This window comes from Rhincodon typus, chromosome 12 (assembly GCF_021869965.1).
Source record: "Rhincodon typus isolate 14 chromosome 12, sRhiTyp1.1, whole genome shotgun sequence".
Taxonomy (NCBI): Eukaryota; Metazoa; Chordata; class Chondrichthyes; order Orectolobiformes; family Rhincodontidae; genus Rhincodon; species Rhincodon typus.
The window spans coordinates 32,630,890-32,643,193 of record NC_063343.1 but is presented as its reverse complement, the minus strand read 5'-3'; the positions used below and the strand labels follow the sequence as shown (position 1 = coordinate 32,643,193).

The 12,304-nt window shown below is 39.3% G+C and overlaps 1 protein-coding gene across 1 annotated transcript in view; it reads left to right on the top strand.

The window, feature by feature from the left end:
• The window catches only part of LOC109911032 (glutamate receptor ionotropic, delta-2-like), a 477,476-nt gene that overhangs the window by 272,642 nt on the left and 192,530 nt on the right, over window positions 1-12,304 (top strand). The window contains exon 5 of the mRNA XM_048603965.1: window positions 8,409-8,462. Within this exon, the coding sequence (XP_048459922.1) occupies window positions 8,409-8,462 (54 nt within the window). The remainder of the gene's footprint in view (window positions 1-8,408; window positions 8,463-12,304) is intronic.

Sequence of the window (12,304 nt, the reverse complement as noted above, 5' to 3'; positions counted from 1 at the left end):
TATCCTTTGACGTCACAGCATTATTCACATCAATCAACATCCCACTAGCCAAAGAAACAGTGGCCGCATTACTAGCGGAAGCAGTATCGCAGACCAGCAGCTCCATCAGCAATGACAACATACTCAAACTGCCAGACTTGTGTCTCACCACACACTTCGTCTTTAATTGTCAAGTATACAAACAGATCAATGGCACACACATGGAGTCACCCATCTCAGGACTCATTGCAGTGGCAGTAATGCAAAGACTAGAACACATTACCCTCCCTCTCATTCAACCTAAACTGTGGATCTGGTGCATGGGCAACACATTTGTCATCATTAAATGCACCAAACTAGAAGAGACCCACCACCTCACCAACAGTGTATCCACTGGGATTAAGTTCAGAAGAGAAGAAGAAAACAACAGTCAGCTTCCATTTCTGGATGTTAAAGTTGAACGTATCACCAACAGAGTGTTCCAAACCTCAGTATACAGGAAAGCTACCCATCCTCAACTTCCACAGCAACCACCCCAACGTCCACAAACAAAGCTGTGTTAGGACACTATTTAAACGGGCCACCACTCACTGCAACTTATCAGAACTATGCAGGAAAGAAGAAGAGCACCAAACAAAACCTTCGCTATGAATGGATATCCCCACAGTTTCATCCACAGGTGCCTACTAAACAGACAACAGGAGGACACAGTATGCCCTAACGCACTGGCCACACTGCCCTACATCAAGAACATATCAGAACTGACGACCAGACTCCTATGTCCACTAGGAATCATGGTAGCACACAAGGCCATAGCCACTCTATGACAAACACTCACAAAGATTAAAGACCCCATTCCCACAACATGCAGAACGAACATAGTTTACAGATTACCATGCAAAGACTGCCACAAGCATTACATCGGAGACAGGAAGGAAACTAGCCATCAGAATACATGAACATCGACTGGCAGCAAAACGGCATGACGAACTCTCCTTTTTATCAGTACACTCGGACAATGAAGGCCATCAGTTTAACTGGGACAAGGTAACCATAGTAGATCAAGCCAAACATAGACACACACGGGAATTCTTAGAGGTATGGTTCTCAACCCATAATACAATCAACAAACATATAGAAATGGACCCCATATACAAATCCATACAGGACAGAACCAGAAATGATACAACTCACCATAACGGACCGGACAGTATAAATTCCAAGCGGAGTAGAACAACATTGCTTCATCAGTGGCCTCACTGATGAGGTTACCTTACATGGTGACGAAACGTCTGAACCTAAACAAGCAAGCTCAACAAGCAAGTCAACAACTTCACCCACAACCCAAGCTACAAATCTTCCCTAAAACCTTATTTAGCATCAGGCACGAGAAAAGATTACAGTAGCCATAGTGACTGTAGAACTGGAACAGTAAGTTATTTCCATTGTTTTATGATATTACCACCTCATGTCTTCTGCGAGAGAAACCTCAAAGTCTTCCCCAGTAGCTCTGATTCTATTAGATTTGCCCAACCACTCATTTACCTTCATTTTTGACTTTCTTGATTCCAACAAAAACACTAACACCTGAAGAAGGAACAAGGGTCCGTAAAGCTTGTGTTTACAAATAAACCTGTTAGACTATAACCTGGTGTTGTGTGATATCTGACCTTGTCCAACAAAAGCATTACCAGTTCCTTCTAGTCATTTCACATTGTAGTTTCACTTCCTTTTTCCTGAAAATTTTGTGGACACAAATGGCTTGATCATATAAGATAATCACTTCTGTCAAAACTGCTCACTACTCAGGATTCAGCTTACTTTTAAAACATTGAACTACTTTTTACAATTTTTCTTCCCTTATCCCACTATTTTTGACTTTAACAAGGAGAACCCCATGGTTTGCGTTCTCACCACGACTGTAACTATTGAATCAGCAACTATGCAGTCATTGACTTTTCGTTGCCCAATTTTCCAGTGCCCAATAAACTAAACCTCTTTCCTGCCTCTTTAGTTTCTCCACCTATACGTATCCCATCTCCAAGCTGATTTCATCCAGGAAACTCATGCCTGACTCCATTGATCCCATTCCTACTAATCCTTTGAAAAACTAACTTCATTTCTCGGCAGCCATGCTAGCTGACTTCAGTATTGCTTTACCTCAGGCACTATCTTCTACGTTAAATCCCCATTGATTCTTTGCTCCTCAAACAAAAGTAAAAATCCTAATCCCTCTTTACCAGCTGTTCCCCCACCTTTATCCTTACAGTCAAGCACTTTGCGCTGCTCTTTGCCAAAGTCTGGTCATACTTTTGCCCATTTAATTTATTTTCTGATTAGATTCCTTCCATAACACTGAAATATAACTTACCAAAATAATATACAATATCCTTTGTGACTCTCATCCCCCTTGACATCGCTATAATTTTTAATGTGAATAACTGTAATACTCTGATTCATGTGGCATGTTGACAGTACTGTTCGCATTTGCATCTACTTTTACCAAGAACATTGTGCCTTGCTTCATCTTAATTGCTTAATTTAAATGGAATATGTTGCCATCAGATTATTAAAGATCCTAATGTTCAGTTGCGTTGAATACACAAGAGCCACTTCTATCATTTATGTACTGCTTTTAATGTAGTAAAGTGCTCTAAGTGCATTAAAAAAAATCCAATCAGTATATGGACACTCAGCCATTAGAAAGGATGATCAAAGAATAGTCAAAATACTGGGTTTTAAAGTGGATTTTGGAGTGCTATAGGGTATTTTAATTATACTCCTTCTTCCCTACCTCTGTCTTCATCCTATTCCTGCTTTAGTTATCCCTTTTGTCCAGCATTGAGCTGCAGTCTGTTATCTTGCCAATAGCTATATCTAAACCCCTGCACTCAGCATAGACTATATTCTCTGGGCTTAATTCAGTTTCTTTTAACTTTGAGCACAATTTCCTATCTGACATTTTCCCCTAATTCATTATCATTGCACAACAGACTCCAATTCTGCAGTATCAGAATATCTAATAATCAAAAACATCACATAAAACAGAAAGAAAGATCACTCACATTAAAATTTGAAGGCAATAAGTCAAACAGTTCTGCAAACATGATGAAACCAGGTAAACGGTTAGCAAAGTTTAAATAGTAATGGTAGAGTTTGATAAATATTATTTTAAAATGATATAATAATTCATATTTCACTGTGAGAGATTGTAATAATTTATTATTTAACTGAGAGAGACTAGTGCATATTAGATAATAATTATTGGAAAGTCATGTTAATATTACTGTTATGATATAGATGTGGGAAGCAGGTACTTATAGAATAAGGAAACAAGAAATAAACTATCCTGAATTGACATATAAGGCTTGTAACTGAATCTTGCTTCACCTATTGAGATCCGATTCTCAATACCATGGTGCAATACAAATTGTTATACTCAAAAAAAAATTGAGGGTGCTGAACTAAGTTGATTAGAAACCAATTAAAATATAAGAGTGAGGAAAAATGCACTGATCTGGAGAGCCATTTGGGAAAGTGGTATGTGCCAGTTTCTGAGCCATCATTTCTGAAGTCAATAAAGTAAATCATGACAGATCAATTTGGAAGCAGACTTCACAAACGCTGTGGAAGAGGATCCTAACTTTTAATTAATATCTTAATTACTTTAGCTGAAATAGCAGTATTTTAAAATATTTTGGATATCTTTTGAGAGTGTAGCAGCACTATAATGTTCATAATTCTGCACTTTCTGCTGCTGTTACCGATGTTCAGCAGGGTCTGCCATCTGAATTGCTAGATAATGACCAAAAGGAAACGTCCAACAGAACTTGGTGTTACAAGAAAAGAGAAAAGGAAAGGAGACTACAGAATGTCAACAGCATTCAGATCTTCAGGAAATGGGATATACCTCAATCTCATGGAGGAGCAGTTTATCAGGCATCTTTCCAAGGGAATTGGTCACAAAACTGTGGGGTGCTGTTGCAATGTAACCAATGTCTCAAACGAGCACATGAACAAGTCTTCTTGTGCCTGTCAAGTCACTTTGGCTATGAAGTTCTATATCACAAAGTCCTTCCAGGCTGCAACAGACGACATTAGTGATATAACCCAGTGCACTGTACAGTGCGGCATCAGAGATTTACCATCTATTCTAGGAGAATCAACTTTATCTCCACAGCCTGGAGTCACTGAAGCAGGATAAGACAGACAGCGTCTTTTCAATGGTTGTAGGCTTCCAGAAAGGATAAGAAATAATTAAGAGCACCCACACATTTCTCCATTCCTCCATACCCAGCCTCAAGACCCAGGTCAAGTCCAAGCTCCAAGAGCTTCCACTCAATCAAATAATCAGTAATGACAGACAGCACAGCCTGCAAATCTGTATCTTATTTCATGGCAAAAATCATGGTGCCTCCTATAAACTCAATATATTGTCTGTTTCGACTAAGCCATCAGTGTCAATCTAGCAGTTGGGGACAAGAAATGTGCACTGGGCATATAGCTCATGATTACTGTCAGGAAAGACAGCATAGAACCAAACTACACCTTCATCAGTACCATGCACACTACAATGCCCTGCAGTAAACTTTAGATTGTGTCTCCCAATTCTTAGCCATTTGCTGCATGATCTCTAGATTTGTCCTTCAAAGGGATCAACCCTTGAACTCACCTGGATAAGTAGATGTTCAGGAAAAACGTACTTTAAAAAACCTGAACAATCCCTCCGACACAATGCAACAATAGTCTCTGTCTGTATCTTACCAAGGTTTTGACACACACAACAATAATTCTCTCTAATCATAAACTATCTTTAATTCACCTCACCTTGAAAATCAGGCAAATTGACAGAAGACAAATAAAAGCAAAAATTTTTTCATCAAAGTTAGCAATGAAAATTTGCAAATCACCTTATGTGAAGTGCTGGTACCAGACCTCTATCCTGCATTCCCTATTTGGCATTTCTATGAGCTAATTCCACATGGCTGAAGCTTGGGAGGTAGACGGCTTCCCAAACCCCACAGGACACACTTAGAATGGTGCGAGCCCTTGAGGTGCTTTGAATACAAACAACCCAGTGCATGCATAAATTCCTGGTATCCATCTAGCAGTTTTCTTCTGTTCTGTTTAAGTCATCATCTGTGTCATCTGCGTCAGCACTGGGATCCACACTTACCCTTAGGTTACCTATTTCTGTGTTCTCTGATACTCCTGACGCATATTTTTCTCGCTAGTACTGGATACATTCTCCCTGTACAGACCTGTCTAACCTACCCTTTAACATGCCTGTGGTGCCAGATTCTGTCATGATGCCTGTAAGGATAAGGTGAGTGACACATCCATAATGCTACACTCCACTTCAGATGTTAACTCAAAGCAGCTATGGATCCTGAAATAGCCGAGAAGATCGGTTCATGCCAGAAACTAAACAGAGTGTGATTAATGGCTGTTGAAAAAACTTAACAGGGTTTGAAGTGTGAAATTGGAATGCAAAGGGAAACACTATAAACATGTGAAATAGTAGGGTATGTGCCAAGGAAATAGAGCAATTGACCCAGGCAGCTCATACAGATGTTGTGCTGCTCTCAAGCATTCACAGATAGTTCCTTATCTGAATCTATTGTTGCAATCCTTTTCTAATTTACTCTTAAATGAATGTATATCCTTCACTTCAATAGTTAAGCTACTTTGTGGTTGCACATTCTTATCACTCTTCAGGTGAAGTTCCTTGTGAATTGTCTATTGAGTTTTTTGGTGACTAACTTATGTTGATGGATTCTAGGTGTTTCTTTTAATTTCTTTAAAGGAAGTGGACATCACTGGCTAAGTCAGCATTTGTGAGCATCTCTACCCTAGTTGCCCTGTAGAAAGTGATGGTGAGCTGTTTTCTTGAACTGCTGGAGTCCTCATGATTTAGTGACACCCACAATGTATGTTCTTTTGCGCAAGAGGAAACATTCCTTCTTTATCTAGTTGATCAAAATCTTTGATCATTTTGAATACATTTATAAGAGCAACCTGCATGACTTTTGCAAGATGGAAAAGAATCTATCCATGATAGAAACGGTGTGCAGAATGAAGAATAAACAGTACTAGCGTAATATGCAGATTTGACATCACACATGGGCACAGACTAATTTTCCTCCCACCTAGTAACAAAGTCATACAGAGAGTAAGAAAGAGTAAATGTCAAAGAAGAATGTTTTAGTAGTTCATGCTGTTCATACTCCAGACTCCTATAGTCTGAGCTATTAAAATCACCATCTGTGACCTCCACAACAGGTCTCCAACATAGGTGTTGCCTCCAACATAGGTAAGTATTGCAAACTGGGAACACAAGTGAAAGCCAATAAAGACATTTTGTATTATCTCGGTCCATAGGCAACACCACAAAAAATAAATTATTTATCATTAAGTACTGCTATACGTATAGTAACCTTGTTTTAATGGCATTTTCTCTTGCTGTGTTAACGTGTCAATGTTTCCATGGTTTCAATGTGTTTTCTATCTAAAGAATAGCTAGCATGAAATCACACTGTGAAATACAAGCATAACAAATTTAGTATTCATATAAAGTGTCCCTATCCACAATTTTACCAGCAGAACTAATCAATTTAAAATCAATACACTATTACCACACATGATAACTTGTGTTTCCCAGCTGACAATTAATGTTAACCTAAGTTAAACAGATCTTCTAATGTGTTCCCCAGTTGATTCTCTTTACAATTACTGCTCACAGATGATGAAGATGTGAAATTAAGATGAAAGATCAATTATTAATTAAAAGAGTAATTTTAATTTTTTCAAAAGACTACCTTCTTCATCTATCATCAAACCCATTTCTTCTTTTGCAGTTCTCTTAATGCAATGCATACTGCATTTAGTTTGAAGAATTGGGGTCTGGTGTAAATCAGTTCGAAATAATTAATCAGGCCAAAAGAGTAAAGTGCTAATAGCTCCAATACAGATTTTCTTTTTAAAAAAATGTGTCTTGGAAAATGTGTGAACCTGAATTCTCAGCATCTTGTCGTATAACCTCAACAACTTTTATCTTTGCTGTTTGTGTCATATTATGGGTGTCTCAAGAAAGAAATGCAGGATGCAGCAGTCCTCTCAAAGACAAATCTCCAAAGTGTTTTGAGCAGCAGTGACTTCGGTATTTGGGCACATGCATGTTTGCATATTGGAAAATGAATAAATAACCAACATTTTCTGTATGGTGAGGGAGCCAGAGCCTTTAGAACGCACAAAGTTTGCATGTATGACACAAAAGACCCAAATTTTATTTTGCACCTGGGAAGCACTATGATCAAAGGAAATAGTGATTGAACCTGTGGGCAGGCCTGCCATTATGACAATCAGTTTCTATAGTGGCTTGGCAACAGGCATCAACATCAAAAACAATAAACTTCAACAACACTTGATAACCATTTCATATATAGCATTTGTGGCAAAATCTGCTGAAGACTGCTGTTTTTAGCCACAAGCAAATATGCACCATACAAACCTATGTCACTCCTGATGGATTTGATTAGCTGTATGTCCATATCTTATGTAGATGTAAGGATGCTAATGATTAATGGGATACTTTGATTAGTTTGGTATGTCGTTATAAGACTGTAAAGCATAGGAGCTGAAGAAGGCTGTTGAGCCTACTGAGTCTGCTCTGGCATTCCTCGACTCCACTTTCCTTATAACTCTTGATACCCTTATTGATTAAAAATCTGCCTATCTCAGCCTTGAATTTACTTAAATGCTGAGCCTCTACAGCCTCTGCAGTAAAGAATTCCACAGAGTCACTGCTCTCTGAGAGAAGAAATTCCTTCTCAATTTTGTTTAAATGTACAACGCCTTATCCTGAGGCTGTGCCTCTGGTCCTAGACTGTTCCACAGGGAATCCTCTCCCATCAGGAAGGTCTTTCCCACAAATTAGGGGAATGTTGTGCTTTCTTGTAAGGTTACGACTGATTGCTGCAATTTGTGGTTTATTATTCAGTAAACATTTCTGTAAACCATTTTTATTCAAAACCTAAAGCTACTCAAATTACCTTGGAAGCATATTGTGTTCGTTCACATATGTTTGTTGAACAAAGTTATATTAATTTAAGCAAAAATGAAAATTATATTATTGGTATGCTCAATTATAAACAATAAATATTATAACTTAGTTAAGTTTATATATAAAATGACAGTGGTTGGTATTTTGGGAACTTACAGTGGGAACAGACAGTAGAAATTTTCTAATGCTGATTTTTGGAAACTGAGTGTTCCACAGGTTGTGAACTTATTTGATGTTCAAAAATAATTCCCTGTTTATTAGTTTTAACGTGGAGATTTATTCAATCAAACACATAAACCTGATGATGTATTGTAAGATCACTGTGGGAAAATCATATAACCTGTGAATTATTGCTTCCCCTTCACAGGCAGTTGACACTAATTTGGCAGCTGTTGACAGTCACTGGATCTTCATCAATGAGGTAATTAAAATCAAGTGGATCAAGATGTACTATGCCACAGAAATTTGCCAAATATCACTGTAGTTTATATTTTTCATTATCCTATATGCTGATAACTTGTCTGACTAGAAGCCCCTTCATAAAAACAGGATTGTATAAAGATTGGGGAGTCTTACAGATTCATTCTTTTATGGATCTGTTGTAGAATGCATTGTGTGAAGTTGTCTATTATTTTTGAATACTATTGAACTTCAATTTAATTAAATCGTAGAATGGCACACAAATTCAAAACAATTGTTAATTATGCAGCAAATGTATGAGCTTGGCACTATGCTATCTTGCATTTGTTCATACATATTTATAAGAAATACCTAAGTTTTAGGACCTAAGGCCTGTTGTGCCATTTGCTCAGGTTTGGTCAATCCACCTTTGGTCTGTTTCTCCAAATATTTTTATTGAACAAACGTTTATCAGTCTATGTCATAAAAGTTTCAAATGATACCACATCCATTGCTTTCTGAGGAAGGAAGTGCTGGATTTTTAATGTTTTCTGCAACTTTTTTTTAACGTACTTCTCGATTTCGTTTTTTGAATGGCCTTGCTTTCATTTTAAGATTGTGGCCCCTGTTTAGGATCAGAGATTATAGGTTTACTTTGATGGCAGAATTGAATTATACTGTCATTTAAACATCTCAATTAGGTCAAAACTCAATTTTCTGTCCCCAGGTAAAATCAAACTTCACACTTTGGCAATTATGAAAAAGTTAATGAAATTTATGTGATATGTAAAAGTATATTACAGCTCCAATGTACAACATAGAATCTTACAATCATAGAGTCCTACAGCATGGAGACAGGCCCTTTGGCCTAAACTGGTCCGTGCCATTCAAAATGTCCATCCATGCTAAGCCCATTTCCCTGCATTTGGCCCATATCCTTCTAAACCTTTCCAATCCATGTATTTGTCCAAATGCCTTTTAAATGTTGTTAATGTGCCCACCTCAACCCCTTCTGCTGGCAGCTCGTTCCATATATATACCACCTTCTATGTAAAGAAATTCACCTCAGGTTCCCATGTATTCTGTCTCCTCTTACCTTAAACTGATGCCCTCTAGTCCTCGATTCCCCAACCCTGGGAAAAAGACTGAGTGCATTCACCCTATCCATGCCCCTCATGATCTTATACACTTCTATAAGATCCCCCCTCAGTCTCCTACGCTCTAAATAAAAGTCCTAGCTTGTCCAACCTCTGCCTATAACTCAGACCCTTGAGTCCTGGCAACATCCTTGTAAATTTCTTCTGCACTCTTTCCAGTTTAATAACATCACTCCTATAGCAAGGTGACCAAAACTGAACAAAATACTCCAAATGCAACCTCACCAACATCATGTACAACTGCATCATAACTTCCCAACTTCTGTACTCAGTACCCTGACTGATGAAGGCCAGTGTGCCAAAAGCCTTCTTCAATGTCCTGTCTACCTGTGACTCCACTTTCAGAGAACCACGCACCTGAGTTTCAAGGTCCTCTCTTCCACTATACTCCTTAAGGCCCTACCACTCACTAGGAAACTCCTACCTGGATTTGACTTTCGAAAATGCAACACCTCGCATTTATCTATATTAAACTCCATTTGCCATTTCTCGGCCCACTTCCCGAGCTGATCAAGATCCTGCTGCAATTTCTGATAACCTTCCTCACTGTCCATGAGACCACCTATTTCAGTGTCGTCTGCAAAGTTACTAATCATGCTTTGTACATTCTCATCCAAATCATCGATATAGATAACAAATAGCAATGGGCCCAGCACTGACTTCTGAAGCACACTATGAGTCACAGACCTCCAGTCAGACAAGCATCCTTCCAGTATTACCCTATGCTTCCTACCATCAAGCCAATTGTGTATCCAATTTTCCAGCTCTAACTGGATTCCATATGATCAATGCTTCCAGAGCAGCCTGCCATGTGGAACCTCATCAAAGGCCTTACTGAAATCCATATAGACTATGTCTACTGCCCTGCCCTCACCAACCTTTCTGGTCACTTCATCAAGGAACTCTAACAAGTTTGTGAGGCATGATCTCCCACACACAAAGCCATGGTTACTACTTCTAATCAAACCCTGACTTTCCAAATGCATGTTTATCTTATCCCTCAGAATCTTCTCAAGTAATTTACCTACCACAGATGTTAAGCTTACCGTTCTATTATTCCCGGGTTTTTCTTTGCAGCCCTTCTTGAATAAGGGCACAACATTCGCTACCCTCCAGTCTTCCAGGATTTCACCCGTGGCTAACAATGATGCAAATATATGAGCCAGGGCCCCCACAATTTCTTCCATAGCATCCTGTGGGGTTCTTGGATATATCTTGTCAGGACCAGGAGATTTATCCAGCTTTGTACATTCTAATACTTCCAACACCTCCTGTACTGTGATATGTACTGTCCCCAAGACGTCATCAGTAACTTCCCCAAGTTCACAAGTCTTCATGTCTTTCTCCACGGTAAACACAGAGGAGAAGTATTCATTGAGGATCTTGCCCATCTCTTGGGTTCCCACACATACATATCCACTTTGGTCCTTGAGTGGTCCTATTGTCTCTCTAGTTATTCTTTTTCCTTTAACAGACCTGAAGAATCTCTTTGGATTCACCCTAATCTTCTCTGCCAAAGCTATCTCATGCCCCCTTTTTTGCCCTCCTGATTTCCTTCTTCGGTAAACTCCTGTATCCCCTTTATACCTCCAGGGATTCCCTTGATCCCAGCCGCCTGCTCCTGAGCCATGCCTCCTTTTTTTTGGTCAAAGCCTCAATATCACTTGTCATCCAGGGTTCCTTACTCCTGCCAACCTTGCCCTTCACCCTCACAGGAACATAAAGATCTTAAACTGTAGCTATCACACTTAAAGGCCTCCCACTTGGCAGAGGTCCCTTTGCCTGCAAACAAACTACTCCTATCAACCCCTGCAAACTCCTGTCTAATTCCATCAAATTCATCTTGCCCCAGTTTAGACCTTGAACCTGTGGAGCAGTTTTGTCTTTTTCCATAACTATTTTAAAATTAATAGAACTATGGTCACTGTCCCAAAGTGCTCCCCCACTGTCACCTCAGTCACCTTCCCGAGTAGGACCCTATGTATGCTTAAGGAAACTTTCCTGAACACACTTAACAAATTCCACCCCATCTAAGCCCTTAACACTATGGCAGTCCTAGTCTGTTATAGGAAAATTAAAATTCCCCACTTATACAAACCTATTTCTCCAGCAAGTCTCCCCAGTCTCCCTGCATATTTGTTCCTCTAATTCCCGTTGACTATTTGGGTGCCTATAGTACAACCCCAATAACGCCACCATCCCCTTCTTATTTTTTAGCTCCATCCACAAAGCCTCACTGGATGATCCCTCAGTTATTTCATCTCTGACTACCGCTGTGATACTCCCCTTAATCAAAAATGCAACTCCCCCTCCCCTCTTTCCTCCACCTCTGTCTCGCCTAAAGCACTTGTACCCTGGCACATTAATGTGCCAGTCCTGTCCTTCCCTTAGCCATGTTTCTGTAATGGCTACAATATCCCAGTCCCATGGACCTATCCGTGCCCTGAGTTCATCGGCCTTACCTGTCAGACCTCTTGCATTGAAATTGATGCAATTTAATCTAACAGGCATTCCTCGCTTTCTGTCCTGTTCCAACCTGACTTGTCTCTTCAACCTGCTATTTCTGATTACTGTATCTCCTTCCAGCCTAGCACTTGCCTCCCTGCTGTTTAGGATCCTAAACCCCTGCCAATCTAGTAATAATCAAGACATGGGCATTAAAAACAGAATTGATAAATGTATGATAACAAGGTGTAGAGCTGGATGA